Consider the following 27,111-nt stretch of genomic DNA (forward strand, 5'->3'; position numbering starts at 1 on the left):
GAGCAGTGATTTAACATCACATTCAACCAAAAAAATGAGAGATCTCAGAGAAAACTTGCATCACACCTGTGTGTGTGGGCAGTGGTGAAACAAACACCTCTGCTCAGCAGCTTCAAAAAATTATGAGGTGGAGGAAAGCCTATCTGTCTCAGATCAATAGATAGACACATCCTGTATAGGCACATCCTGTGTAGATAGACACATCCTGTGTTACAACCCACAATTTGATTTGTGATGTGATTTTACTCAAACCACCATAGATCTCATTCTACCATCGGACAGGTCCAAAATATCAGTTATTGTATGCGGACTGAGTGATCATTATATGATCTTTTGTATACGTAATAAACAAAAACCTAAGGCCGGCTGTCACAAAACAGTCGTATCTAGATCCCTTAAAACCTACTCTAGTGAGGCCTTTAATCACGGACTGGAGAGACTGGATTGGTCTGATGAACTCAACAGCACACAGGTCTACAGGTAGACAAATCATGGCATGGCTTCAAAACCAAGTAACTGCCATGACCAGATCTGCAAAAAAAACGACCTTAATGATAAAGTTGACGAAAACATAAACAAACCATGTGAGCTTTGGAAGTTACTTAACAACCAACTAGGCTGCAGTCAGAAACTGAAAACCAGGTTTACCAACATCAACATTAAGTCGGACGACACTCTCATTACAGACAAGCTGGATGTGGCTAATCGCTTAAACATCCTCTTTACAACCATAGCCACAACACTGGTTAACAAACTGCCCGTTTTGGTGTAGAGCACATCCAAGCATTCTACAAAGATCCAGGTGTACGCAAAGATGATTTTAAACTCACCATGGTGACAACAGATGAGGTGTTTAAACAATTGAGCGCCCTTCAACAAAACAAGGCCACTGGCCATGACAATATTCCCTCCAAATATCTCAAAGACTCAGCCGCCATTGCTCCAATCATCACCCACATAGTAAACCTCTCCATCAAACAGGGACACACGCCCCCCATGATTTCAAAATAGCGAGAGTAACCCCTCTGTACAAAAAAGGAAGCAAATTAGACCCCAGCAACTACCGTCCTATTTCTACTCTTAGTTCCATCTAGAAAGTTATGAGGAAAACAGGTTGAAAAGTTTCTTGCTGAAAAAAAAACCCCGAATGTACAAATTCTAATCTGTCTTCAGAACATCCCACTCCACTCATCCCAGCACGACACATGCTTTCTCTATTTGAACGACCACATCAAACAAGAGGTGGACTTGGGCAAATATTGCGGCATGGTCATGAGGCTTTTGACACCGTTAATCACTCTATTGATTGATAAACTAAAAGTAATCGGTTTTGATAGCACATCAGTGAGCTGAATGCAATCCTATCTGGAGGGGAGATAACAGGTGATGGAGGTGAACGGAACCCTGTCCCCTACCAGTGAGCTGTGACCATAGGCGATTTTTGCCTCTGCCACCAGGGGGGGGGGGGGGGGGGGGGGGGGGGAGGAAAGGAAATATATGAACATATATTTTTATATATATATGCACATTATGTAATAATACTTTGAGGACTCTAACAGGAGCACTCATCCAAGGTTACATCGACTATGCATGCACCTCATGGTACCATAGCACCACAAAGGCCTTAAAAAAGGCTCCAGACATCCCAAAACAAACTGGTAAGGCTAATTCTTGGACTCATTTAACAACTCATTTAACCCCCGCTCACTTTGCTAGGGTCGGATGGCTAAGGGTAGAAGACAGAGTACAGCAACTTGCAATGGGCCTGGTATACAAGATACACTAAACCACAAAGACACCCATGTACCTGTCAAAATACTTCACAAACGTCAATCAAGTCCACAATCACAACACCAGAGGGAGCTCCACTAATCACGATTTGGCTCTAACAAGGGGTTAAATTTGTTCTCCTGCAATGCCACAAAAATGTGGAACGCCCTACAAACATTCGTAAAGGAGTGTAAATCCCTACTCTCCTTCAAAACCACTTACAGCTACCCCCCCCCCCATAGTAGTGTATATTTGTCTGTCATTGATGTTTCGATGAATTGAGTATGTAAAGGACCCCAATGGAAACAAGCCATAGGCTTAGCAGACCTTGTATTGAACTGTTCTTTCCTGTGCTCAATCAATCAATCAATCAATCAATCACCATGACAGGATGGAGTGGCCGTTTAACCGGCAAAATAATAGGTGTATGATCTGGCCGCTTCTCTTCCCCAGGGTGATGTGACAGACGCATGCACAAGAACTCCCTCTCTCAACAGTATAGCCTACATCAGTGGTTCTCAACCTTTTCAGGCCGTGACCCCCCCAAATGATCATATTTGAAGTTTGAACTTGGGGGACCCCACCCTGACAAGCACAATTTAGTTTGACTCGGTTCCACAGATAAATATTGTGAAAACAGCAGATATACGAACTCACAACATCTCGCGTTGCGAGGCGTTGATCAATTTCATTGAAATGAATAGCTGGCGACGGGGCAATCCGCCCTCTAGATATTATAACTCTATGGGTTTAGCAGAAAGTTTGAGGATCCAATGGAGTTGGCTGGTTTTGTCAGAAGCGCTTTTTAATACTTTTCATTGGTTACATTTTTTTTTTACCAACACACAGACGTAAAGGGTGTTCAATAACACTTTACAAAACATGTAAAAGCATCAAAATGGAGTTAGCTGAATTCTGCCAACAGCAACGATATGTTCCTTTGTCTGTCAGTAAAATATTTGCCTGATGTAAGATACATACTGTATTATGTTCCTTACTCTGTACTGTAACAGCTGGATTTATGCTGTGTTGATTTTGTAGATTTTTGCCAATCCTCTACATGTTTTTCTTTCTTTTCTCCTTGCTCTTCCCTTCTTTTTTTCTTTTCTCTTGCTGAAAACAACAGAAATGATGGAGCTTGTACAAAAACGAATTTCACCCACTTGTTTACACCGGTAAACCTGTGATGTGACAATAAAGATAATTTTGGAGATTCTGATTCAGCAGAAGGAACGCTGAAAAGGAATGCCGTAGGGCCCTAGTAGGATGTTTTGGAAAGCAACAACACGTCTTCAGAAGTGGAATTTATTAAATGTAAAATACATTAATAAATAGTTGTTCGATACATTTCCTGCGCCTATGTTATTTTGGCACGATTGCTGGTCCCTGACCTGAAATAAATAAAAAATTATGAGTGTTAGCTGTAGTTGTAAAAAAAAACATAAAAAAACACATTTATGTGGAATGGTTATTGTGAAGAACATACATTACCAATGAAAGAAAAAAGAAAGAAAAAAATATATAAACTATATTCTGATAGCCCTAATCATTGCTATTAGTGTTTGTTCAGTAACATGGGTCTCCCTGTCTCTACATCTCTTTATGTTCAGTAACATGGGTCTCCCTGTCTCTACATCTCTTTGTGTTCAGTAACATGGGTCTCCCTGTCTCTACATCTCTTTGTGTTCAGTAACATGGGTCTCCCTGTCTCTACAATTGGTACAGAATGCCGCCGCCAGACTCATTACCGGAACTAGGAGATCTGAGCACATAACCCCGGTACTGGCGGCACTGCACTGGCTGCCTGTAACTTTTAGAATAGATTTTAAAATGTTATTGTTAACATTTAAAGCTCTTAATGGCCTGGCACCACAATATCTCACTGACCTGCTCGATCCCCATGTGCCTGTCCGCCGCCTAAGATCTTCTGACACCGCCCTACTAGATGTCCCTACATCTATAGGCTGGTGACCAAGGGTGATCGGGCCTTTGCCGTCAGGGCCCCTACACTCTGGAACAGCCTCCCTTTGGACATTAGGGTTTCAAATTCCATTGCCATTTTTAAAACCAAATTAAAGACCCATTTTTATAGGAAGGCCTTTTCAACCTCGTAACAGCAGAATTTCGGTGCTTCTCATTTTACTCACTGTTGTGTGTTGTTGCAAAATTGTATTTCATTGTTCACTGTCTGATTTTAAGTTGTTAAGCACTTTGTAACATTGTTTAAAAAGGTGCTATATAAATAAAGTTTATTATTATTATTATTACATCTCTTTATGTTCAGAAACGTGGGTCTCCCTGTCTCTACACCTCTTACTATGTTCCTTAACATGGATGGGTCTCTCTGTCTCAGTGTCTCTACACCTCTTAATATGTTCAGTAACATGGGTCTCCATCTACACCTCAATATATTCATTAACATGGGTCTCCCTGTCTCTACATCTTTTTATGTTCAGTAGCATGGGTCTCCCTGTCTCTACACCAGGGGTGCAATGCTCAGTGGACGGGGTTGCACGCCGAGCAACCACTTATTTGGCCAGGGGGACGCGCAGGCACACGCATAGATTTAAAACTACTTTAAATTCACACTTCATCAAAGTTTACAAAGGCTCCCGACTCACGCCAGGTACATTAACATAGGAATTAGCCTATATGCATATCAATTGTCCACTGTGTGACCTGTACTGTAGGTGTTAAGCGACGTGAGCGTCACGTCATTAAAATAGAGAGCAACCACTTCTCAAATGAGCATAGCATCACTGCTCTACACCTCTTAATATGTTCATTAACATGGGTCTCCCTGTCTCTACATCTCTTTATGTTCAGAAACGTGGGTCTCCCTGTCTCTACACCTCTTAATATGTTCATTAACATGGTTCTCCCTGTCTCTACATCTCTTTATGTTCAGTAACATGGGTCTCCCTGTCTCTACATCTCTTTATGTTCTGGTGGGTTACAAATGAAAAGCAACCCCACAAAGATCATTTATCAACTTCTCGCTTAAGCCCCCCTAGGGTTTCATACCTTACCGGCACAACAACTAACTGTCAACTTTCCCATGGAAAGAACTAACATTTCATGCATATGTATATATAAACTGTTGTGCAAATCCAATAAATAGAATGAATCAACTTGATAGTTTTAGTTCATCACTTAAGTCATCACTTGAAATTTCACTTGTTTATCCTGTATGAGTTCTCTCTCCTGATTGGATGAAATTGTTATCCCAACCTGAAAATGTATTTTCTGTTTACTTGAGCTGGAGACAGGGAGGTCCCTGTTATTGACACTCTCTAATGATTACTATCAGAATAAAGAGCTATTTAAAAAAATACAAATAAAATAACAATAAAATATCACTTGCTACCTTACATTATTACAAAATACATTAATACATACAATACCTCCTTAGTCTCTACTGCTTAAGGAGAATTAGAAAATGAAAGTGTCTCCAAACAAAAACCACACTGATGGTAAATGTTCATGGATGTTACAAATTATCCATTCCAGGTGCAAGAAGAGAACATAAAAGTGGCTTTTTATTGTGAGTAACAAAACGAACCTACAGTATAGGTACTGATGGAATTCTTTTTACTGAAGACAGCTGACCATGCCTGAAACACAGATGGTATTAAGTTACAAAGCCCAGATAGAAAACTACTGTATATCTTTGGATATCAAAATGAAAATAAAAGTGCATTGGTTAAGTCATTTAGTTAATTCATAGAATCGATGCATTCACTTTGATTTAATGCAACTGACACCTCACAATTGTCACCCACACAGGGGGTTTGTGGATTATCAGGCCCTTTGACTCTGTCCGGAGGGATAAGGGTGGTCATAACCTGACACAGCCTTCATGGAGCACTGTTCATCAACCTAAGGAGGTTCTTCCTGAACCTCCCCCCTACACAAAAATACAGGAGGGGGTTGAGACAGCTGTGAGAGTAAGCAATGGCCTCTGTGATTTCAAAAGTCAATTTGATTGCCTTGCTGCTGTTACATTCTGTATAGACATCAAGCAACTCCAAAGCTTTGAAGAAGGAAGCAACATTGTAGGGCGTCCAGCAGCAGAAAAACGCAGCAACAACTACGAGAACCAAGCGGATTGCGCTTTGTTTCATGCGTGTTCGGTTCAATCGGAGCACACAAATGATCCTTGTGTAGCAAAAACCCATGATGGCCATCGGAATCAGTAAGCCTAGAATGTTCATTTTGAAAAGGCCGAAGATACCCCAGCGGTGCCTTTCGTATGGTGTGGTACCATTCTCAGGGGTGTATAAGGGAGCACAGAATATATTTTTTCTCATATTTGTCTCTGTCTGTACCTGAAGAAAAAGCAGTTCTGGAAAAGAGGCGACACATCCAGCAAACCAAATAACAGCAGCTACAGTCATTCCAACAGAGCGTGTTCGTGTTTCTGTTGCAGAAAATACGTGCACTACAGCCAGGTACCAGTCAACACTCATCAGGGTGATGAAAAAGATCCCGCAGTAAAAGCCAATAAGGTAAGCACTGAGGACCACCTTGCACATAACATCCCCAAACAGCCACTGGTCCCGGGCTTGGTGGGCTAGGAAGGGAAGGGAGCACACTAGGAGAAGGTCAGCGAGGGCCAGGTTGAGGAGGCACACATCAGTCATGGTACGGATCCGCTCCCCAAATATTTTGACCAAGACAACAAACACATTCCCTAGAAATCCCAGGACGAAGAAGAGAGAATAGAGCACTGGTAGAAAGTAGGATCCATAATCTTCATATTCACATGGGGCGTAGCCGCCATCGTTGTAGTCATAGTCGGTAGAGGATTCAATGGTTGCCATGGTAGATGATCTAAGAGTAATTGTAGGAAAAGAGAAGGGATTAGGTGCATTTTATAATTAAGTATATTGTGACCATCTTTGAAAGATAACAACATAGCCTAATAGATAGAGCTGTGTACATATAGTATATATGTGTAGGATTTTGCTTCAAGAGTCTCTATATTATAATGTAATCATTCCAGACATTTTTTTAAAGGATTTAGGTGTTTTCAGGGGGACGACTTGATGCACATAAAAAATTACGCAAATGGGAAAGAATTACGTTTATCAAGGTAACAGTTTATTCGAGGAAGCAGTCATTTTCAGTGCTTCAACCACAATGAATGAATGAATAAATAAAACCTGTAACCTTGGCTTGCATCACACCCAGCTGTCAAACCAAAGTTATTACAAGTTGTAGTTAAGCAATATTTAAAAATATAAAGTAAATCTTAAAGAGAAAAAGACACAATTTGGTCAAACCAGACAAGACTGGCTCCATCTCCATTTAACCTAAGTTTCACATACATTAAGGCCATAAACAAATACATAGATGGTGTTATTGCCGACAAGGCCTCTCCATGGAGCACTACTGTGGCTTGCTACTATATTATACTATACCACTACACAGTATTATCTTAACATTCTTATAGGCTTACTAATAGTAGTAACAATCATGTTAGATAGTATATAAAGGTACAGGCTCTCTCTCTCTCTCTTTCCCCCCCAACACGGTCGAGGCAGATGGCCGCCCACCCTAAAGCCTGGGTCTGCCTGATGTTGCTTCCTGTTAAGGGGGAGTTTTTGGTTGCCACCGTCGCAAAATTGCTTGCTCAGGGTGGGACAATGTTGGGTCTCTGCTCTACATGTAAAGTGTCTTGAGACAACTTGTTGTGATTTGACACTTTAATTGAATTGAATGGTTATTTAGCAGAGAGAGAGAGAGAGAGAGAGAGAGAGAGAGAGAGAAAGACCGATATGCCCAGAATTCTTCACTAAATTAATCAGAAGACATCTGCCACTACATTTGCCACTACCCTGGTGATACTCTGACTACCAGGGTTCCTTGAGGGGGTTCCAAATGGACCCTTACAGGTCTATAACTTTGAGAATTATGGGCTCCTTGAAATTAAAAAGGTTTGAGAAACACTAAACGGTAAAACAAAACAGTTTGTTTATTTAACAAGAAGGCCTTACCCGTTAAATACAGCAAAATCCATATTACTTCCCGAGTTTCCGTCAGCCATAAAGCTCGTCCAGATACACAAACGGAGGAAGAATTAGCCCATTCAATTAGGAGCGTCCGCCATGGAGCTGCTCACAGCAATCTGAGGGTTTACTGGAGGGAGCAGTAATATAACACCTCACATTCAACCAATAAAAAGAGAGATCTCAGATAAAACTTGGTGCATTTGTGTGCTGTAAGGGACATCCGTCATGCATGTGTAATATCTAACATCCTGTGTTACCATGACAGGATGGAGTGGGTGTAACGCAGTAAACAGACGGCCAAATAATACAGTAGGTGTATGATATGGCCACTTCTCTTCCCCAGTGTGATGTGACAGACGCATGCACGAGAACCCTCTCTCTCAACAGTATAGCCTACGGTACATCAGTGGTTCTCAACCTTTTCAGGCCCTGACCCCCCCCCCCCCCCCCCCCCCCCAAAATGATCATATTTGAACTGGGGACCCCCCCACTCTGACAAGCACGGTCACAGATAAATATTGTTGATATTGATAGAATTGTTATCCCAACCTGAAAATGTATTTTCTGTTTACTTGAGCAGGAGAAACAGGGAGATCCCTGTTATTGACACTCTATGATTATTACTATCAGAATATAGAGCTATTTAACACTTTTTAAATTTTAACAATAACATATCACTTACATACATACTCACATACTACCTTAAATTATTACAACATACATTAATACAGTACATAAAATACCTCCTTAGCATCTTCTGCTTAAAGGAGGAGTTCACCCAAAAAATTACTTATTTTCTATCAATTGCACACCCTATGAAGCCTTGAATCCATGGATTCTTTTTTGTTTTTGTCGCATTCCTAAGCTAATAATTTGATTCCCGTCTCCTACCGGCTAATGTATCCGGTAGGAGACACAAAGTAGATTATTTGTGTCTCCTACCGGAAATACACACGGTCATCAAATTATTGTCTTAGGAATGCCACAAAAACAAAAATAAATCCATGAAATCAAGGCTTCATGGGGTGTGTAATTGATAGAAAATAAGTAATTTTTTGGGTGAACTCCTCCTTTAAGGAGAATTAGAAAATGAAAGTGTCTCAAAATAAAACCACACTGTCAAAGTCACACTGATAGTAAATGTTAATGGTGGTAACGAAATTATCCATTCCAGGTGCAAGAAGAGAAAATGAAAGTGCTTTTTATAGTGAGTAACAAAACAAAACTACAGTATAGGTACTGATGGAAAATACATTTACAGAAGACAGCTGACCACGCCTGAAACACAGATGTTATTAAGTTACAAAGCCCAGACAGAAAACCATATATTTGGACATGCCAAACTGTATTTAGTATTAGTTAATTTATAGCCTACATCAATGGTTCTCAACCTTTTCAGGCCGTGACCCCCCAAAATGATCATATTTGAACTGGGGACTCCCCAGCCTGACAAGCACAATTTAGTTTGACTCGGTTCCACAGATAAATACTGTGAGAATAGCAGCTTATAGATCTGCTATTTTGTAGATCTACAATTTTTGCCTCTTTCTTATATTGTTTGACAAGTTGGCCAATGTTCGACCAGTTTTATAGTAGGCCTATAGTTTGTTGATTACTTTTGATGCAGTAATGGTCTTTTTTTTTGGTATAAAAAAGTCTCCCCCAAAATCCCAACCAACAGGTTGAGAACCACTGGCCTACATGGGGGAATAGAAACCCACAGACATTTTCACTGTTGTAACCTCCCTGTCCTGTAAATTAAAAATCCCACATTGATCTACATGCATCAAACTGATTAGCCCATGACCCACCTTTCTCACACTCATTTTGCCAGTCTAGGCTGGCTCAGGGTAGAAGACAGGGTTAAAGAACTAAAAATGGGATTTGTCTTCAAAATTGTAAATGCAAATTTGCCCGAAATGCCCCCAATACCCTCATATCTGACTATGATAAATACTATGCCCCCCAATACCAATAATAAATACTATGCCCCCACCCTCATATCTGACTATGATAAATACCTCCAAAAAGTTAGCGACACCCACAGTCACAATACTAGAGGGAGCGCTAACAACATTCTGGTACCACCCACCCATAAAACAAACATGGGGAAATTCTCCTTCTACAGCACTGCCACCCAGGTTTGGAATAGTCTAACACCATCCCTCAAAAAATGCAGTTCGCTGTACTCATTTAAATCAGCCCTGAAAATCCACCTTTCAGGAGGCTAAAAAAGGAGGTAGTTCCATTTTTCCCGTTAGATAGACAAACCCACCCCCCCTTTTCTTTCTGCCCTGACTCCGACTCCCCCATTGTTGTACATATAGTGTTATTATTGCTTTGACCCTCATTCCCCCCATTGTTTGTACTGTATTATTATTTTCCCCCTGCTTTTTATTTTATTTTATTGCATTTGTTTTTGTTTGTAGATATAGTGATATTCTTTTTTATCTGTATTTTGTTCGTGATGATATTTGAACTGTTTTTGAACAGACCTTTTAGACAAAGTATTTTAAATGTAACTGTGCTGTTTTACATTTTTTCCTAATACAATATTCAATGAATCAATCAATCAATCAATATGGTGAGGTTCAGCACCACTTACGATGGATAGCGACAGGCCAGCGCGCTGTGAGTGACCTAGCAGCATGTTGGACCAACCTTTAAAGTGAAAGCGAAAGTGGAGTGCAATGTGTGACGCATTAAGGCATGGCACACACACACACACACACACACACACACACACAATCAAGAGCCGAAAATCAGTAGTCTATGGTTTGAGCTTACTCCTACCAAGTCTAGAGGATCCGAGAATCAAGTCATTTAATAAAATCACTAGTGTACAAACAGAATCAGTCTTTATCTAACAAAGTATTTTAATTCAGTAGAACACAACGTCAATATTGCAAGAAGTTGATACATTATTCTGATTCGTTTTCTCAGCCAGCAGTTCACAATGTAATTCCTCAGTCACTAGTCAGGACAGCTACAGACAGACCAGAACATGCTCTAACAAGGCCTAACATGCCCCAGGCAAGGCAATAAGCCAAAGATAGACATTGCCAGTGCTTATCAAACCTTTTAATTTCAAGGAAACCTCAGTTTGGTATGCATTAGGCCACTGACCCCCAAAAACTCTCAGAGTTACAGGCCTGCCTAATAGACAGGGTAAAAGCTATAATGATTAGATAAACGGGTGTACCAAACTTTTCTCAGTTATTCCTAAGGTGATTTTTGGCGTGGAATCCATTTCTGCTTGATCCATTTTTGTATTTTGCATAGTAAATGAGATAATTTGCACATTTTAATAGAATTGCAGAAATAACGAGCTCCAACTAAATCTGATTCATCTAATAAGAGGCCTTGTAGTGGCCCTTGGATTTGAATGATGACGAAGTGGATGGTTTCAACTGGTGTATTTATTTTCTCTTCAACACAGAATGAAGCTTTGTTCGAACACTGTGAAAACTATAAAAATAGAAATAAATACTGTTATAATCATATTAAATCATTTCATAGTTTCACTCAACAATAAAATCAGTGCATTTCAAAGTATCACTTTCAAAGTACAATTCAACAATAAAATAGTTAATTTATAGTTGATATAACTCAAGTGAAATAATGCAAATACCAAACAAAAATGTACCATAACCAAATCAAAATCCCAGACAAACAATTCATAGATCCCAAATTAAATCCAAACAAACAAACAAAAGAACACTCCTGTACTTCGCTCCGCTATCCAAAGGGTGCTATGGGCTGCATACAAATCCACCTTGGCTTCAGGTAACTCAAACAATCATTTAGTTGCCCCCAAACGTCACTCACAGCAGGCACTGTGATATATAAACAACCTTACTCCAACTGCGCATTTAAAGTGCAGAATACAGGGTTATGGTTATGTGTTATGGTTGGTTACAAATGGGCCACAGAACGTTAAAGCAAACAAACAAACATTTCATACCAAGTCGCGCTGTGAAGGAAACACGCTGGAGTGCAACTGCGTCTCTACAGTCACTCTGCTCTGACCGGCAGTGAGTGGATCTGTGTGCGTAACGCTAGCACACCTCAGCCAAGTCTGTTCTGGTGACAGGAAGTGTCAAAATAAAGGTACCCCAAATACACAGGAATAGGAAGTGTCAGAATAAAGGTATCCCAAAAAATACACAAAACAACAAATTAACTTCAAACTAAAGAAACAATTGAAGTTAAAAAGAACAAGTGTCACAGACACTTACAGGCCTTGATCAACTAATATTTCCATGGAGCACCAAATAAAGACAATTCCCACAAGTGACTCCATGATCAGACAGATGATAACGCTCTCCTCTTCATGCTGTTGTCCCAATGATGACCAACCAGGCAAACGCACAGCAAGCCACCCTGTACCTGAGGGATTTGTATTTGAGGAATAATAGTATATCGCCTATAGGCTACTAGATGTGAGGGCCTAGGCTGGATGTGAGGGCCTAGGCTAGATGTGAGGGCCGCATAGCGGCCCAAACCTCTACTTTACATCTCTCAAGACATATGCTGAGTACAGTCCAAACACATGATTATACATAATACAGTATGGTCATAAAACAATAAAATAAAACAAAATAATATAATCACATTTTTGATTTCTTCAGGATGAAAAAAGTTATACTGAGGAAAATACTTATTTATAGTCTCAAAGTACTTAAAGAATAAAAATGAATTAAATCAACAATAATTCACATGACATTTTGTCAAAATCATAGTACACCCATGTTCCCATGATTAATATCACACTTTAGCATAATTAATAATTTGTTCTACAATATATAAATAAATAAAGAAATACATCACATGGATGCAACTGGGACGCATCATCAGTGTTGTAGCCTGGGGTCATAGGGTGTTTCGGGTCTCGCAACATACAACATACACCCTCGCCCAGGTGACCCAGCCAGGGTTGATCAAGCCCCGACTTACGTCCCAGTAGCACCCACGGTCAGTCCTATAGGGAAAGACAGGGCCACTCAGTCCGCTTCTCCGGAAGTACTCTGCCGGGACTCGGGGAGGCTCTGGCACGTGGAGGGACTAGGCACTGTGGGTTGTCTCCTGGCCGGGCTCCTCCTTCGTCTCACCAGGTCCAGGACCTGAGCGCTGCGCCAGATCAGATGCACCGCCCCGATCCAAACATTTCCTTCTGGCGTGATGGTTCCTTGGGCCGATACCACTAGATTGGGCCGTCTAATGGTATTAGCTCCGCTTGCGGTACGCTGGAATGGAATGGCCCTCCTAAAGGCCTCACCGCGGGTTTTTTGGGCTTCTTCCTCACGGAAGACACAGCATGGGGCGCTAACCCATACTGCTCCCGGGATTCCGTCTACATTCCGGCTGTCAACAGTCTCTCCTGTGGTCACCAAACTATTCCTGGTTGTCACGTAGTCTATAAATTCCTATGAGCCACTATAAATAGAATAACTAATAAAGAAATACATCACATGGATGCAACTGGGACGCATCATCAGTGTTGTAGCCTGGGGTCATAGGGTGTTTCGGGTCTCGCAACATACAACATACACCCTCGCCCAGGTGACCCAGCCAGGGTTGATCAAGCCCCGACTTACGTCCCAGTAGCACCCACGGTCAGTCCTATAGGGAAAGACAGGGCCACTCAGTCCGCTTCTCCGGAAGTACTCTGCCGGGACTCGGGGAGGCTCTGGCACGTGGAGGGACTAGGCACTGTGGGTTGTCTCCTGGCCGGGCTCCTCCTTCGTCTCACCAGGTCCAGGACCTGAGCGCTGCGCCAGATCAGATGCACCGCCCCGATCCAAACATTTCCTTCTGGCGTGATGGTTCCTTGGGCCGATACCACTAGATTGGGCCGTCTAATGGTATTAGTGGTACAATATAACACAACCAAATTAAAGATTAGATGCAGATTATATTGTCATCTATTTCTTTGTTTCTTCATCCTGTTTGCGACCAGTCCTGTCAACAGCTCCTGTGTCATCGTAAGTCGCATGCAAGGCCTGCGTGCATTCAGTAACTTTCCAGCACCCATTATTCTGGCTTGTGTGTGTGTGTGTGTGTGTGTGTGTGTGTGTGTGTGTGTGTGTGTGTGTGTGTGTGTGTGTGTGTGTGTGTGTGTGTGTGTGTGTGTGTGCCATGCCTGGCTTAATGCGTCACACATTGCACTTGATTCGTTGTTCATTATTGTAGAGTAAACGTATTCAAGGTATATGAGCACATCTGTGCTATACTCTTTCCTATTCATTCTTCTCTTCTTTGATCATCGTTTAGTTGGTCTAATAGAAGGAAATGGATAACCTCACACTTGTCAACCTGCGTCAACCACAAAAAAAACCTCCAGAAAATAATTATATTTTGCATCATTAAAAACCTTTCCAAACTGTCTTTCCAAACCAAATAAGGTATCACAGCCAGACTGACTAGAAACGTTATTGTTCACTTGCCACCGGCTGCATAACAACAATTATTAGGCCCTAATCTTAACTGGAAAGTTCAGCCTAACTCTAAATACTTAAGTTCACATCCTGTGTTACTATGACAGGATGGAGTTAACAGCCAGCAAATAGAAGGTAAATGGCTCCAGGAATTTAGATATTTTATTTAGAATTTAGTATTTAGAGGTAGGTGAGCATGAACAGAACATGATAAACGTGTATGCAACCCATAAAAACAATTATTATTTTAATTGTGGGGAAAACTACAGCGAATTACTGAGCATGTGACAGCACAGGAATGCATGCAGTCTCACAGGCAGTACACCAGTGCACCTACAGTAGTGCCATGCAACTCTTCCTAGTGCCCAGTTTCCCGGTGCCCAGTCTTCCTGGTGCCCACTCTGAATCTAGTTGATCTACCTATCTAGCTATGTATCATAGAATTTCAATAAATGCTGTAAAAATGCACACGGCCCACCCATCTGACCACTTAATAAGTGGTCAGATGGGTGGGCTGTGTGCATTTGTACGCTTAACACGGATAGGCTGCCGTGTAAAGTAAAAGGTTGAGAACCGCTGCTGTATGTGTGTTTTTGGTTAAAGTCATACGGTGTAACCTTCATTAGTAGTCTGTTTTACACCCCTTGTAGCTCCACTTGTCATTACAGCATTGCCTTACAAGGACCGTGGCCAGGCAAGGAGGCCTATACCATAGTATCAAGGGCTTATATCACTGTTGAACAAGGCCTGACCACCGCCTGTCATCAGGCTGGCCTTGGTGTGGATTTTACCTGTGTAAATTACCGCTCTATGTGAGCCTGTCACCTGTCTGGACATAGACTTTACTTTTCCTGTGAATCTATACAGTACCATGTAGATTTAATCTGTTAAAGTTAACCTTCTGGACTGTGTGGTTGAACTTACAAATTATGTTGATACTCTGTTTGCACTTTATCTCATGTACAATGTGCTGACACACTTTTGCACCTTATGTCTAACCTCATGTACATATAATAGCTGGATTATGCTATGTGTAGACTTTTTTTGTAAATCCTCAACATGTTTTATTGTTTTTCTTTCTTTTCTCCCTGCTCTCCCCTTCTTCTTCTTTTTTTCTCTTACTGAAAACAACAGAAATTATGGAGCTTGTAAAAAAACTAATTTCACACACTTCTTTACTGATGATTCTGATTCAGCGGAAGGAACACCGAAAAGAAATGCTGTAGGGCCCTAGTAGGAAGTTTTGGAAAGCAACTACACGTCTTCAGAAGTGGTATTTATTACATGTAAAATATATTAATAAATAGGTGTTCGATACATTTCCTGTGCTTACAGTACTGTATGTCATTTTGGCGGGAGTGTTAGCCCCTGACAAAATAAAATGTTTAATAGTGTTTAGAGAAGTTGTCAAAATGAATAAATAAACCAAACAAACGCACAAGAACACACATTTATATGGAATGGTTTTGACATTCAAAGATTGTATAAAAAAGGATAGTTTTGATTAATTGAAAAGGTTAAACAGTTAAAACATGTTTTTTTTTTTTTTTAAATACAAAATTCTAACTATATTCTGATAGTAATCATTGCTATTGGTGCATGTTTGTTCAGTAACAGGGGCCTCCCTGTCCCTACATCTCTTTAATCGACAGACAATTTCAGGTGGGTTACACATTTCATTCAACCAGGAAATATAATTTAATAATATAATTTATCAACTTGAGTTCCAGTTCAATTATTGTCTGTTTCTTTATTTGTTTCATCACTTCCAATTTCACTTGTTTATCCTGTATCTTCTTACATAAGTTCTCTCTGGATTAAATTGTTATCCCGACCTGAAAATGTATTTCTGTTTACTTAAGAGCTGGAGAGACAGGAAGATCCCTGTTATTGTGACTCTATTGATTACTATCACAATATAGAGCTATTTAACACTTTTTTTTATTTAAACAATATAATGTCACTTATACTACCTTAAATTATTACAACATACAATACCTCCTGAGCCTCTGCTGCTTAAGGAGATTAAGGAGAGTTTGAAAATATCTCAAAACAAAACCACACTGATGGGAAATATTCATGAATATTACAAAATGATCCATTCCAGGTGCAAGAAGAGAAAATGAAAGTGGCTTTCTATTATGAGTAACAAAACTAAACTACAGTATAGGTACTGATGGAAAATACATTTACAGAAGACTGACCACGCCTGAAACACAGATGTTAGCCCAGATAGAAAACATATATTATGACATGCCAAACTGTTATAAAGTAAATTTTGTTAATTTATAGAATTGATGCTTTCAATTTGTCTTAATGCAATTGAATCCTCACAATTGTCACCCACACAAGGGGTTTGTGGATTACCAGGCCCTGTGACTCTGTCCGGAGGGATAAGGGTGGTCATAACCTGACACAGCCTACATGGAGCACTGTTCATCAACTTAAGGAGGTTCCTCCTGAACCTCCCCCCTACACAAAAATACAGGAGGGGGTTGAGACAGCTGTGAGAGTAAGCAATGGCCTCTGTGATTTCAAAAGACAATTTGATTGCCTTGCTGCTGTTACATTCTGTATAGACATCAAGCAACTCCAAAGCTTTGAAGAAGGAAGCAACATTATAGGGCGTCCAGCAGCAGAAAAACGCAGCTACAACTACGAGAACCAAGCGGATTGCGTTTTTTTTCATGGGTGTCTGCTGGTTCAATCGGAGCACACAAATGATCCTGGTGTAGCAAAAACCCATGATGGCCATCGGAATCAGTAAGCCTAGAATGTTCATTTTGAAAAGGCCGAAGACACCCCAGAAGTGCCTTTCGTACCATTCAGGTGTGGTACCATTCTTAGACGAGTATAAAGGAGCACAGAATAATGTTTTGCTCGAATCTGGGGACTCCTGTACCTGAAGAAAAAGCAGTTCTGGAAACGAGGCGAGAAATCCACCAAACCATATAACAGCAGCTACAGTCATTCCAACAGAGCGTGTTCTTGTTTCAGGGGAAGAAAATACGTGCACTATAGCCAGGTACCAGTCAACACTCATCAGGATGATGAAAAAGATACCGCAGTAAAAGCCAATAAGGTAAGCACCAAGGACCACCTTGCACATAGCATCCCCAAACAGCCACTGGTCCCGGGCTTGGTGGGCTAGGAAGGGAAGGGTGCACACTAGGAGAAGGTCAGCGAGGGCCAGGTTGAGGAGGCACACATCAGTCATTGTATGGATGCGCTCCCCAAATATTTTCACCCAGACGACAAACACATTCCCTAGAAATCCCAGGACAAAGAAGAGAGAATAGAGCACTGGTAGAAAGTAGGATCCATGATGTTTATATTCACACGGGCCATATTTTTCTTCGTCGGGGTACTCATAGTCGGAAGAGGATTCCGTGGTTGCCATGGTAGATGATCTAAGAGTAATTGCAGGAAAAGAGAAGGGATTAGGCGCATTTTATAATTAAGTATATTGTGTCCATCTTTGAAAGATAACAACCTAATAGATAGAGCTGTGTATAAAATATTAAGGATTGTGCTTCAAGAGTCGCTATATTACAATGTGTTCATTCCAGACAGTTATTTAAAGGATTTAGGTGTTTTCAGGGGGACGACTTGATGCACATAAAAGATTACGCAAATGGGAAATAATTACGTTTATTAAGGTAACAGTTTATTCGAGGAAGCAGTAATTTTCATTGCGTCAACCACAATGAATGAATGAATAAATAAAACCTGTAACCTTGGCTTGCATCACACCCAGATATCAAACTAAAGTTATTACAAGTTGTAGTTAAGCAATATTTAATAATATAAAGTAAATCTTAAAGAGAAAAAGACACACTTTGGTCAAACCAGACAAGACTGGCTCCATCTCCATTCAACCTAAGTTTCACATGCATTAAGGCCATAAACAAATACACAGATGGTGTGATTGCCGACAGGTACTCTCCATGGAGCACTACTGTGGATTGGTACTATATTATACTATACCACTATACAGTATTATCTTAACATTCTTATAATCTTACTAATAGTAGTATAACAATCATGTTAGATAGTATATAATGGTATAGTTTCTCTCTCTCTTTCCCCCCCGACACGGTCGAGGCAGATGGCCGCCCACCCTAGAGCCTGGGTCTGCCTGGAGTTTCTTCCAGTTAAGGGGGAGTTTTTGGTTGCCACTGTCGCAAAATTGCTTGCTCAGGGTTGGGTCTCTGTTCTACATGTAAAGTGTCGTGAGACAACTTGTTGTGATTTGACACTCTAATTGAATTGAATGGTTATTTAGCAGAGAGAGAGAGAGAGACCAATATGCCCAGAATTCTTCACTAAATTAATCAGAAGACATCTGCCACTACATTTGCCACTACCCTGGTGATACTCTGACCACCAGGGTTCCTTGAGGGGGTTCCAAATGGACCCTTACAGGTCTATAACTTTGAGAATTATGGGCTCCTTGAAATTAAAAGGTTTAAGAAACACTAAACGGTAAATTTAAAACAAAACAGTTTGTTTATTTAACAAGAAGACGGCCTTACCCGTTAAATACAGCAAAATCCATATTACTTCCCGAGTTTCCGTCAGCCATAAAGCTCGTCCAGATACACAAATGGAGGAAGAATTAGCCCATTCAATTAGGAGCGTCCGCCATGGAGCTGCTCACAGCAATCTGAGGGTTTATTCGAGGGAGCAGTAATATAACACCTCACATTCAACCAATAAAAAGAGAGATCTCAGAGAAGACTTGTTGCATCACGCCTGGTGATGCAACAACGAGTGGGCGTATGATCTGGCCGCTTCTCTTCCGACAGACGCATGCACCAGAACTCCCTCTCTCAACAGTAGCCTACATCAGTGGTTCTCAACCTTTTCAGGCTGTGACCCCCCCCAAATGATCATATTTGAACTGGGGACTGGCACAATTTAGTTTGACTCATCACAGATAAATATTGTTGATATTGATGGAATTGTTATCCCTGCCTGAACATTTTTTTCCTGTTTATTGAGCAGGAGAAACAGCGAGATCCCTGTTATTGACACTATATGATTATTGCTATATTATATCAGAATATAGAGCTATTTAACACTTTTTTAGATTTTAACAATAACATATCACTTATACTACCTTAAATTATTACAACATACATTAATACATAAAATACCATCTAGTGCTTAAGGATAGTTAGAAAATAAAAACACAGTCACACTGATGGTAAAGGTAAATGTTCATGGATGTTACGAAATTATCCATTCCAGGTGCAAGAAGAGAAAAAGAAAGCGGCTTTTTATAGTGAGTAACAAAACAAAACTACAGTATAGGTAATGATGGAAAATACATTTCCAGAAGACAGCTGACCATGCCTGAAACACATGTTATTAAGTTACAAAGCCCAGATAGAAAACCATATATTTGGACACATAGATACTAATATAACAAATATAATATAATACAGGGCTGCCAACATTGGCCTGTCAGAATCCAGGAGATTTTATTTGGGGGGCTGGGGGGCTGGGGGGCGTGGCCACTAGCCAAGCACCCCCCCCCCAGCCAACCTCACACAACCCACACAATAACAATATATAACATTGCAAGGTGCAACAAAGTTCTTTTTGTGAGTTTGATACTTTTATCAGGCTTGCTGTAGTCCTACTAGCATTGGAAAATGATGGGTACAATTTCACCCATTAAACCGCTTAAAGTAGGCCTACAGAAATTGATTTGATGACTGAATGTAAGACCCATCTTTAATAATAACCATTCATTACTCAAAAGTGAATATCTCTGTATGATTGAATGCACTGACCACAACCCCCAAGCGGGGGGTCTGGGGGTCCTCCCCCAGAATTAAAAAAAAAAAAGTTTCAACTTGTCAATAAGTGAAGGTGGGGGCCGCATGTGGCTCCCGGGCTGCCAGTTGCCCATGTATGATGTAGAGCAAAATGGTCACTATGTGAAGGTATTTATGTTGACCTGAACAGCTGGAGATCAGATCTGAACTGAAGTTCTGTTTTCCTTCAAACGCCTTGTTATCAGATGACACTTAGGTCAGAGGGTTTTTATTACTCTCATCATTGTTGTCTGTTCTTGTTTGCTGGAGCCTCCCACACTCAGAGCCCCCCAACTCACGTCTAAAATAAACTTTTTGTCTAGAAAAATCTGGTCAATAGAAAATTTCCATTGACCAGATCTGTAGAGGGCCCAGTGGAGTAACTATTTTGTTTTCCTTCCAGTGAAATATTATCTTGATAAGAACGATATACCTTCATCGTTCTTTTTGCTTACAGAATCTGCACACATGTCTGTCTTGTGTCTGTTTCTTACTTCATGTGTGTGTGTGAGAGAGAGAGAGAGAGAGAGAGAGAGAGAGAGAGAGAGAGAGAGGGGGGGAGAGAGGGGGAGAGAGAGGGGGAGGGGGGAGGGAGGGAGGGAGGGAGGGAGGGACGGACGAACGGACGGACGGACGGACGGACGGACGGACAGACGGACGGACAGACAGAGTTGGTATTATTATAACAATAGATCTGCATATGAAGACTGTGAAGACAGATTGTGCAATAAACACAATCAAAGACTATTATCTTTTATACGAATAATTCTGAGATGTGAACATTTAAATTAACTCAAATATGCAAAACATTATCCTCTCTCCATAAGCAGCTGTGGGAAGGTTCATGAGATATGAGGGCCTTGAGGGCAAGGTATTTATGTTAAAGGCATTTGCTGCTTGTGTTGACCTGAACACCTGGCTCTGTGGAGATCAGATCTGAACTGAAGATCTGTTTTCTTTCAAACACTTAGGTCCGAGGGTGTGGCTTATTACTCTCATCATTCTTGTCTGTTCTTGTTTGGTGGAGCCCCCCACACTCGGAGCCCCCCACCTCACATCGTCCAAAATACACCTTTTGCAGGGCTGCCAACATTGCATTGCATTGCAAAATAAACATTCTATACACTTTCACTGGAAAGGGTTTACAACAAAGCTTTTTGTGTGAGTTTGATACTTTTATCAGGCTTGCTGTACTAGCATTGGACAATGGGTACAATTTCACCCATTAAACCGCTTAAAGTAGGCCTACAGAAATTCATTTGACGACTGAATGTAAGACCCATCTTTAATAATAACCATTCATTACTTAAAAGTGAATATCTCTATATGATTGCATGCACTGACCACAATGCCCAAGCGGGGGGTCTGGGGGTCCTCCCGCAGAAACTTTTTAACACAGTAGATGTATAACAACATAGTATTTATATATCCGTTTTTATATTTATATTTTGCTATATTAAAATAGCAAGCCTATATTGGTGCTATTTAATGTACTATACTGTTCTATGTTTGCATATAATTTGCAAATATTAAAGATTTGGAATTGTGTAGATTTCTTTCAGAGACATGTATGGACTGTTATATCTTGAACATTTATTCATTTCCACTTACCAGACACTTTTTTTATGGTAAAAATGAGCATAAAAAGCAAAATACAGAATTCAGAAATATTACAATGGAAAAAACAGTCAACAGAATTTGGGAAAAAAAATAAAACGGATTTCATATGGCTCTTGCCGCGACGGGAGCGACCGGGGGGGGGGGGGGTGCCACGACGGGACGCGCGCGGGGGAGAAACCGCGCGACAGGACGTGCATTAACCCCACGTTTGCAACGACTTTCGTCTGCGCCCTTCACCGGGTATGGTCTAGTAACTGTAAATTCCACAAACCTCGTATTTTTGTCATCTGGACTTTACCAACCAAGTGCAGCCTAGTTATTTCCAACAGCTTAAAACAAATCTATAATAGCAGATACAGTATAATACCATGTAAACAATCTTAGATTAGATAGGCCTATTTGAGAGTGCAGAGGCTTAATTGCTCTGATGCATGTCACATTAACGAGCATCAACAAGCATCAGCTGACACACAACACCTCCCCCCTCTGCAGTGCTTTAAACTGAAAGTGACTGGAGTCTGTTTCATTTCTCTCCAAAATACCTTGAATATGATGGAAGACATGATTAATAATTACTGTGATTATGATAAGCTTTACATTTCATACCATACAGCAAGAACTCCTATAACTCTCACCGGCAAAAAAATAAACTTTTTTTCTTATATTAAATTTTTTTTTTTTTAAATATTACAATACAGTATGACATCATGACAATACCTATCGTCAGATTTTAATACCACGATAGGCTATATCGTGGGACAATATATCGTGACACTCCTATAGGCGGGGAGGGTTAATCTTTTTTTTTTAATTACTTGGGGAGGGTCATTATTATTATTTTTTTTTCAAAGGGAGGGTCATGGCATTTTAGATTAGGGCGCATACATTTTCTCCAGGGGTACCCTTCTTTAAAAATCGACCTGTCCCTTATCAAACCTTTTAATTTCAAGGAAACCTTAGTTTGGTATGGATTAGGCCATTGACCCCAATAACTCTCAGAGTTACAGGCCTGCCTAATAGACAGGGTAAAAGCTATAATGATTAGATAAACGGGGGTACCAAACTTTTCTCAGTTATTCCTAAGGTGATTTTTGGCGTAGAATCCATTGCTGCTAGCATTTTTGTATTGTGCATTGTAAATGAGATAATTTGCACATTTGAATAGATTCGCCGAAATAACAAGTAGGTGTGTGTGTGTGTGTGTGTGTGTGTGTGTGTGTGTGTGTGTGTGTGTGTGTGTGTGTGTGTGTGTGTGTGTGTGTGTGTGTGTGTGTGTGTGTGTGTGTGTACATATAGCTCCAACTAAATCCAAGTAATCTAATAAGAGCCCTTGATCAACTAATATTTCCATGAAGCACCAAATAAAGACAGTTCCCACAAATGACACCATGATCAGACAGATGATAATGAACGCTCTCCTCTGCATGCTGTTGTCCCTCTCCCTCTCCCTCCCAATCTCTCATGGCGAGGCTGCAGAACAGCATCACTAATATGACAAATAGGCATTTACCCAAATGAACATTATACCATATCTTATTATAGCCCACCAGCATAGTGAAAACCCATTGATGACCAACCAGGCCGACGCACAGCAAGACACCCTGTCACCTGAGGGGTTTGTATTTGAGGAATAATAGTATATCGCCTATATTGTAGGCTATTAGATGTGAGGGCCTATAGGCTAGATGTTTGCCACTTCTGAGTGACCAGTCCTGTCAACATCTCCTGTGTCATCGTAAGTCGCATATGAGGCCCTATCATGACCAAATGTGCATTCAGTTTTCAGCACCCATTATTTTGGCTTAAAAAATCTGTGCTATACTCTTTCCTATTCATTCTTCTCTTCTTTGACCATCGTTTAGTTGGCCTAAAAGGCGGAAAGCCAGACTGAACAGAAACGTTATTGTTCACAAGCCACCGGCTGCATAACAACAATTATTAGGCCCTACTCATAACTGGAAAGTTCAACCTATCTCTAAATGCTTAAGTTCACATCCTGTGTTATATTACAGGATGGAGTTAACAGCCGGCAAATAAAAGAAAATGGCTCCAGGAAATTATATGAAATTTACAGGAAAGATGGACAGTGGTCCCTGGACTCTCTGAGGATGTGTTTGTATGCCCCTACAGTATACGCCGCCCTGCCAGTTAGTGCTTCCATTTTGAACAAAATGCCTAAAAGCATGAAAGCAGCATACGATTTCCGTGAAATTCCGCACGCACATTCCCGTCTATCTAGCTTTATCTATCTATCTGTTTTCATAGTATTGAAATAAATGCTATGAAAATGCCCAAGCCCTGTGACTCTGTCCTGAGGGATGAGGGAGGTGATAACCTGACACAGCCTACAGGGAGCACTGTTCATCATTCCTCCTGAACTTCCTCCCTACACAAAAATACAGGAGGGGGTTGAGACAGCTGTGAGAGTAAGCAATGGCCTCTGTGATTTGTAAAGTCAATTTGATTGCCTTGCTGCTGTCACATTCTGTATAGACATCAAGCAACTCCAAGGCTTTGAAGAAGGAAGCAACATTATAGGGCGTCCAGCAGCAGAAAAACATAGCTACAACAACAAGAACAAATTATAGTAACAAAACACAACTACAGGTGGTACTGATGGAAAATACATTTACAGAAGACAACTGACCACGCCTGAAACACAGATGTTATTAAGTTAAAAAGTCCAGGTAGAAAACATATATTTGCACATGCCAAACTGCTAAAAAGTAAAATAGTTAATTTATTTTCTTAATTTATAGAATTGATGCTTTAAATTTGTCTTAATAACATTGAATCCTCACAATTGTCACCCACACAGGGGCTTTGTGATTACCAGGCCCTGTGACTCTGTCCGGAGGGATAAGGGTGGTCATAACCTGACACAGCCTACATGGGGCACTGTTCATCAACTTAAGGAGGTTCTTCCTGAACCTCCCCCCTACACAAAAATACAGGAGGGGGTTGAGACAACTGTGAGAGTAAGCAATGGCCTCTGTGATTTGTAAAGTCAATTTGATTGCCTTGCTGCTGTCACATTCTGTATAGACATCAAGCAACTCCAAGGCTTTGAAGAAGGAAGCAACATTATAGGGCGTCCAGCAGCAGAAAAACGCAGCTACAACAACAAGAACCAAGCGGATTGCACTATGTCTCATTGGTGTTCGGCTCAATCGGAGCACACAAATGATCCTGGTGTAGCAAAAACCCATGATGGCCATCGGAATGAGTAAGCCTAGAATGTTCATTTTGAAAAGGCCGAAGATACCCCAGCGGTGCCTTTCGTATGGTGTGGTACCATTTTCAGGGGTGTATAAGGGAGCACAGACTTTTTTGCTCATATTTGTCTGTACCTGAAGAAAAAGCAGTTCTGGAAAAGAGGAGAGAAATCCAGCAAACCATATAACAGCGGCTACAGTCATTCCAACAGAGCGTGTTCTTGTTTCTGGTGCAGAAAATACACGCACTATAGCCAGGTACCAGTCAACACTCATCAGCGTGATGAAAAATATCCCGCAGTAAAAGCCAATATGGTAAGCACTGAGGACCACCTTGCACATAGCATCCCCAAACAGCCACTGGTCCCAGGCTTGGTGGGCTAGGAAGGGAAGGGAGCACACTAGGAGAAGGTCAGCGAGGGCCAGGTTGAGGAGACACACATCAGTCATGGTACGGATCCGCTCCACAAATATTTTGACCCAGACGACAAACACATTCCCTAGAAATCCCAGGACAAAGAAGAGAGAATAGAGCACTGGTAGAAAGTAGGATCCATGATGTTTATATTCACACGGGGCGGAGCTGCCATCGTTGTAGTCGGGGTAGTCATAGTCGGAAGAGAATTCATTGGTTGCCATGGTAGAAGATCTAAGAGTAATTGTAGGAAAAGAGAAGGGATTAGGTGCATTTTATAATTCATTATATTGTGTCCATCTGTGAAAGTTAACAACATAGTCTAATAGATAGAGCTGTGTATACAATATTAAGGATTGTGCTTCAAGAGTCTCTATATTACAATGTGTTTATTCTAGACAATTTTTAAAAGGATTTAGGTGTTTTGAGGGAGATGACTTGCATTGATGCACATAAAGAATGACGCAAATGGGGGAATAATTAAGTTTATTAAGGTACGGTTTACACGAGGAAGCAGTAAAACTTCAAGCTCAGTGCTTCAACCACAATAAATTAATAAAATAAAATAAAACCTGTAACCTACTGTAGGCTTCACACCCAGCTGTGAACTTGTAATAATAAAGTTATTACAAGTTGTAGCTAAGCAATATTTCATAATGTAAAGTAAATCTTAAAGAGAAAAAGACACAATTTGTTGAAACCAGACAAGACTGGCTCCATCTCCATTAAACCTAAGTTTCACATACATAAGGCCATAAACAAATACACAGATGGTTTGATTGCCAACAGGGCCTCTCCATGGAGCACTACTGTGGATTGCTACTATATTATGCTATAACACTATACAGTATTATCTTAACATTCTTATAGGCCTACTAATAGTAGTATAACAATCATGTTAGATAGTATATAATGGTACAGTCTCTCTCTCTCTCTCTTTCCCCCCCGACACGGTCGAGGCAGATGGCTTAAAAACTCACCTTTCTGGAGGCTAAAGGAGGAGGTAGTAAAATGTTCCCGTTAGACAGACGACCCCCCCCCCCCCGCCACACATTTTTTGTACATATGTTATTATTATTATTTTCTGCATCTTTTGCTTTGATTGTACATATAGTGTTATTTTTGTTCTGTCTCTTTGTGTTGATATTTGAACTGTTTGGTTGCTACTATATATGTCTATGAATTGAATACCAAGGACCCCAATGGAAACAAGATCGCAAGGACTTTTTTGGACTGACCTTTTAGACAAAGTATTATAAATGTAACTGTGCTGTTTACATTTTTTTGCCTAATAAAATATTCAATCAATCAATCAATGGCCGCCCACCCTATAGAGTCTAGGGTCTGCCTGTTTCTTCCAGTTAAGAGGGAGGTTTTCGCAAAATTGCTTGCTCAGGGTGGGACAATGTTGGGTCTCTGCTCTACATGTAAAGTGTCTTGAGACAACTTGTTGTGATTTGACACTTTAAATGAATTGAATTGAATAGTTATTTAGCAGAGAGAGACTGATTTGCCAAGAACTATTCACTAACTGAATCAGAAGACATTTGCCACTAGATTTATGTGATCCGATCTAGGGCAGTGGTTCTCAAAGTGGGGTCAGGGACGGGACCACCAGGGTCACTTGAGGGGGTGCCAAATGAACCCTTACAGGTCTATAACTTTGAGAATTATGGGCTCCTTGAAATTAAAAGGTTTGAGACACTAAACGGTAAATTTGAAACAAAACAGTTTGTTATTTAACAAGAAGATGGCCTTACCCGTTAAATACAGCAAAATCCATAATTCCCTACTTTTGTCAACTATAAAGCTCGT

The 27,111-nt window shown here is 40.6% G+C and overlaps 3 protein-coding genes across 4 annotated transcripts; all 3 read right to left on the reverse strand.

Moving 5' to 3' along the window:
• Positions 1-5,388: 5,388 nt before the first annotated feature.
• Positions 5,389-7,901, reverse strand: LOC311040243 (C-C chemokine receptor type 8-like). Its single transcript, XM_084050400.1, has 2 exons — positions 7,770-7,901; positions 5,389-6,603 (listed from the first exon to the last, which is right to left on the reverse strand). The coding sequence occupies exons 1-2, from the start codon at positions 7,817-7,819 to the stop codon at positions 5,628-5,630; spliced, it is 1,026 nt and encodes a 341-aa protein (XP_083906526.1). The 5' UTR covers positions 7,820-7,901; the 3' UTR covers positions 5,389-5,627.
• An 8,385-nt stretch (positions 7,902-16,286) lies between these two features.
• On the reverse strand, positions 16,287-27,074 carry LOC311040242 (C-C chemokine receptor type 8-like). Of its 2 annotated transcripts, none has more exons than XR_014600250.1 (2): positions 24,264-25,582; positions 16,287-16,375 (listed from the first exon to the last, which is right to left on the reverse strand). XR_014600250.1 is itself a non-coding variant. In XM_084050399.1 (2 exons), the coding sequence occupies exon 2, from the start codon at positions 25,518-25,520 to the stop codon at positions 24,447-24,449; it is 1,074 nt and encodes a 357-aa protein (XP_083906525.1). In that variant the 5' UTR covers positions 25,521-25,530; positions 27,057-27,074; the 3' UTR covers positions 23,688-24,446. The 2 variants fall into 2 exon arrangements, 1 of the variants encoding a protein (XP_083906525.1); XM_084050399.1 differs by lacking the exon at positions 16,287-16,375 and adding an exon at positions 27,057-27,074 and having other exon boundaries at positions 23,688-25,530.
• On the reverse strand, positions 16,296-18,876 carry LOC311040241 (C-C chemokine receptor type 4-like). Its single transcript, XM_084050398.1, has 2 exons — positions 18,757-18,876; positions 16,296-17,631 (listed from the first exon to the last, which is right to left on the reverse strand). The coding sequence occupies exons 1-2, from the start codon at positions 18,804-18,806 to the stop codon at positions 16,503-16,505; spliced, it is 1,179 nt and encodes a 392-aa protein (XP_083906524.1). The 5' UTR covers positions 18,807-18,876; the 3' UTR covers positions 16,296-16,502.
• Positions 27,075-27,111: the final 37 nt, after the last annotated feature.

This window comes from Gymnoscopelus microlampas, assembly GCF_963454915.1.
Source record: "Gymnoscopelus microlampas genome assembly, chromosome: 23".
NCBI classification, from domain to species: domain Eukaryota; kingdom Metazoa; phylum Chordata; class Actinopteri; order Myctophiformes; family Myctophidae; genus Gymnoscopelus; species Gymnoscopelus microlampas.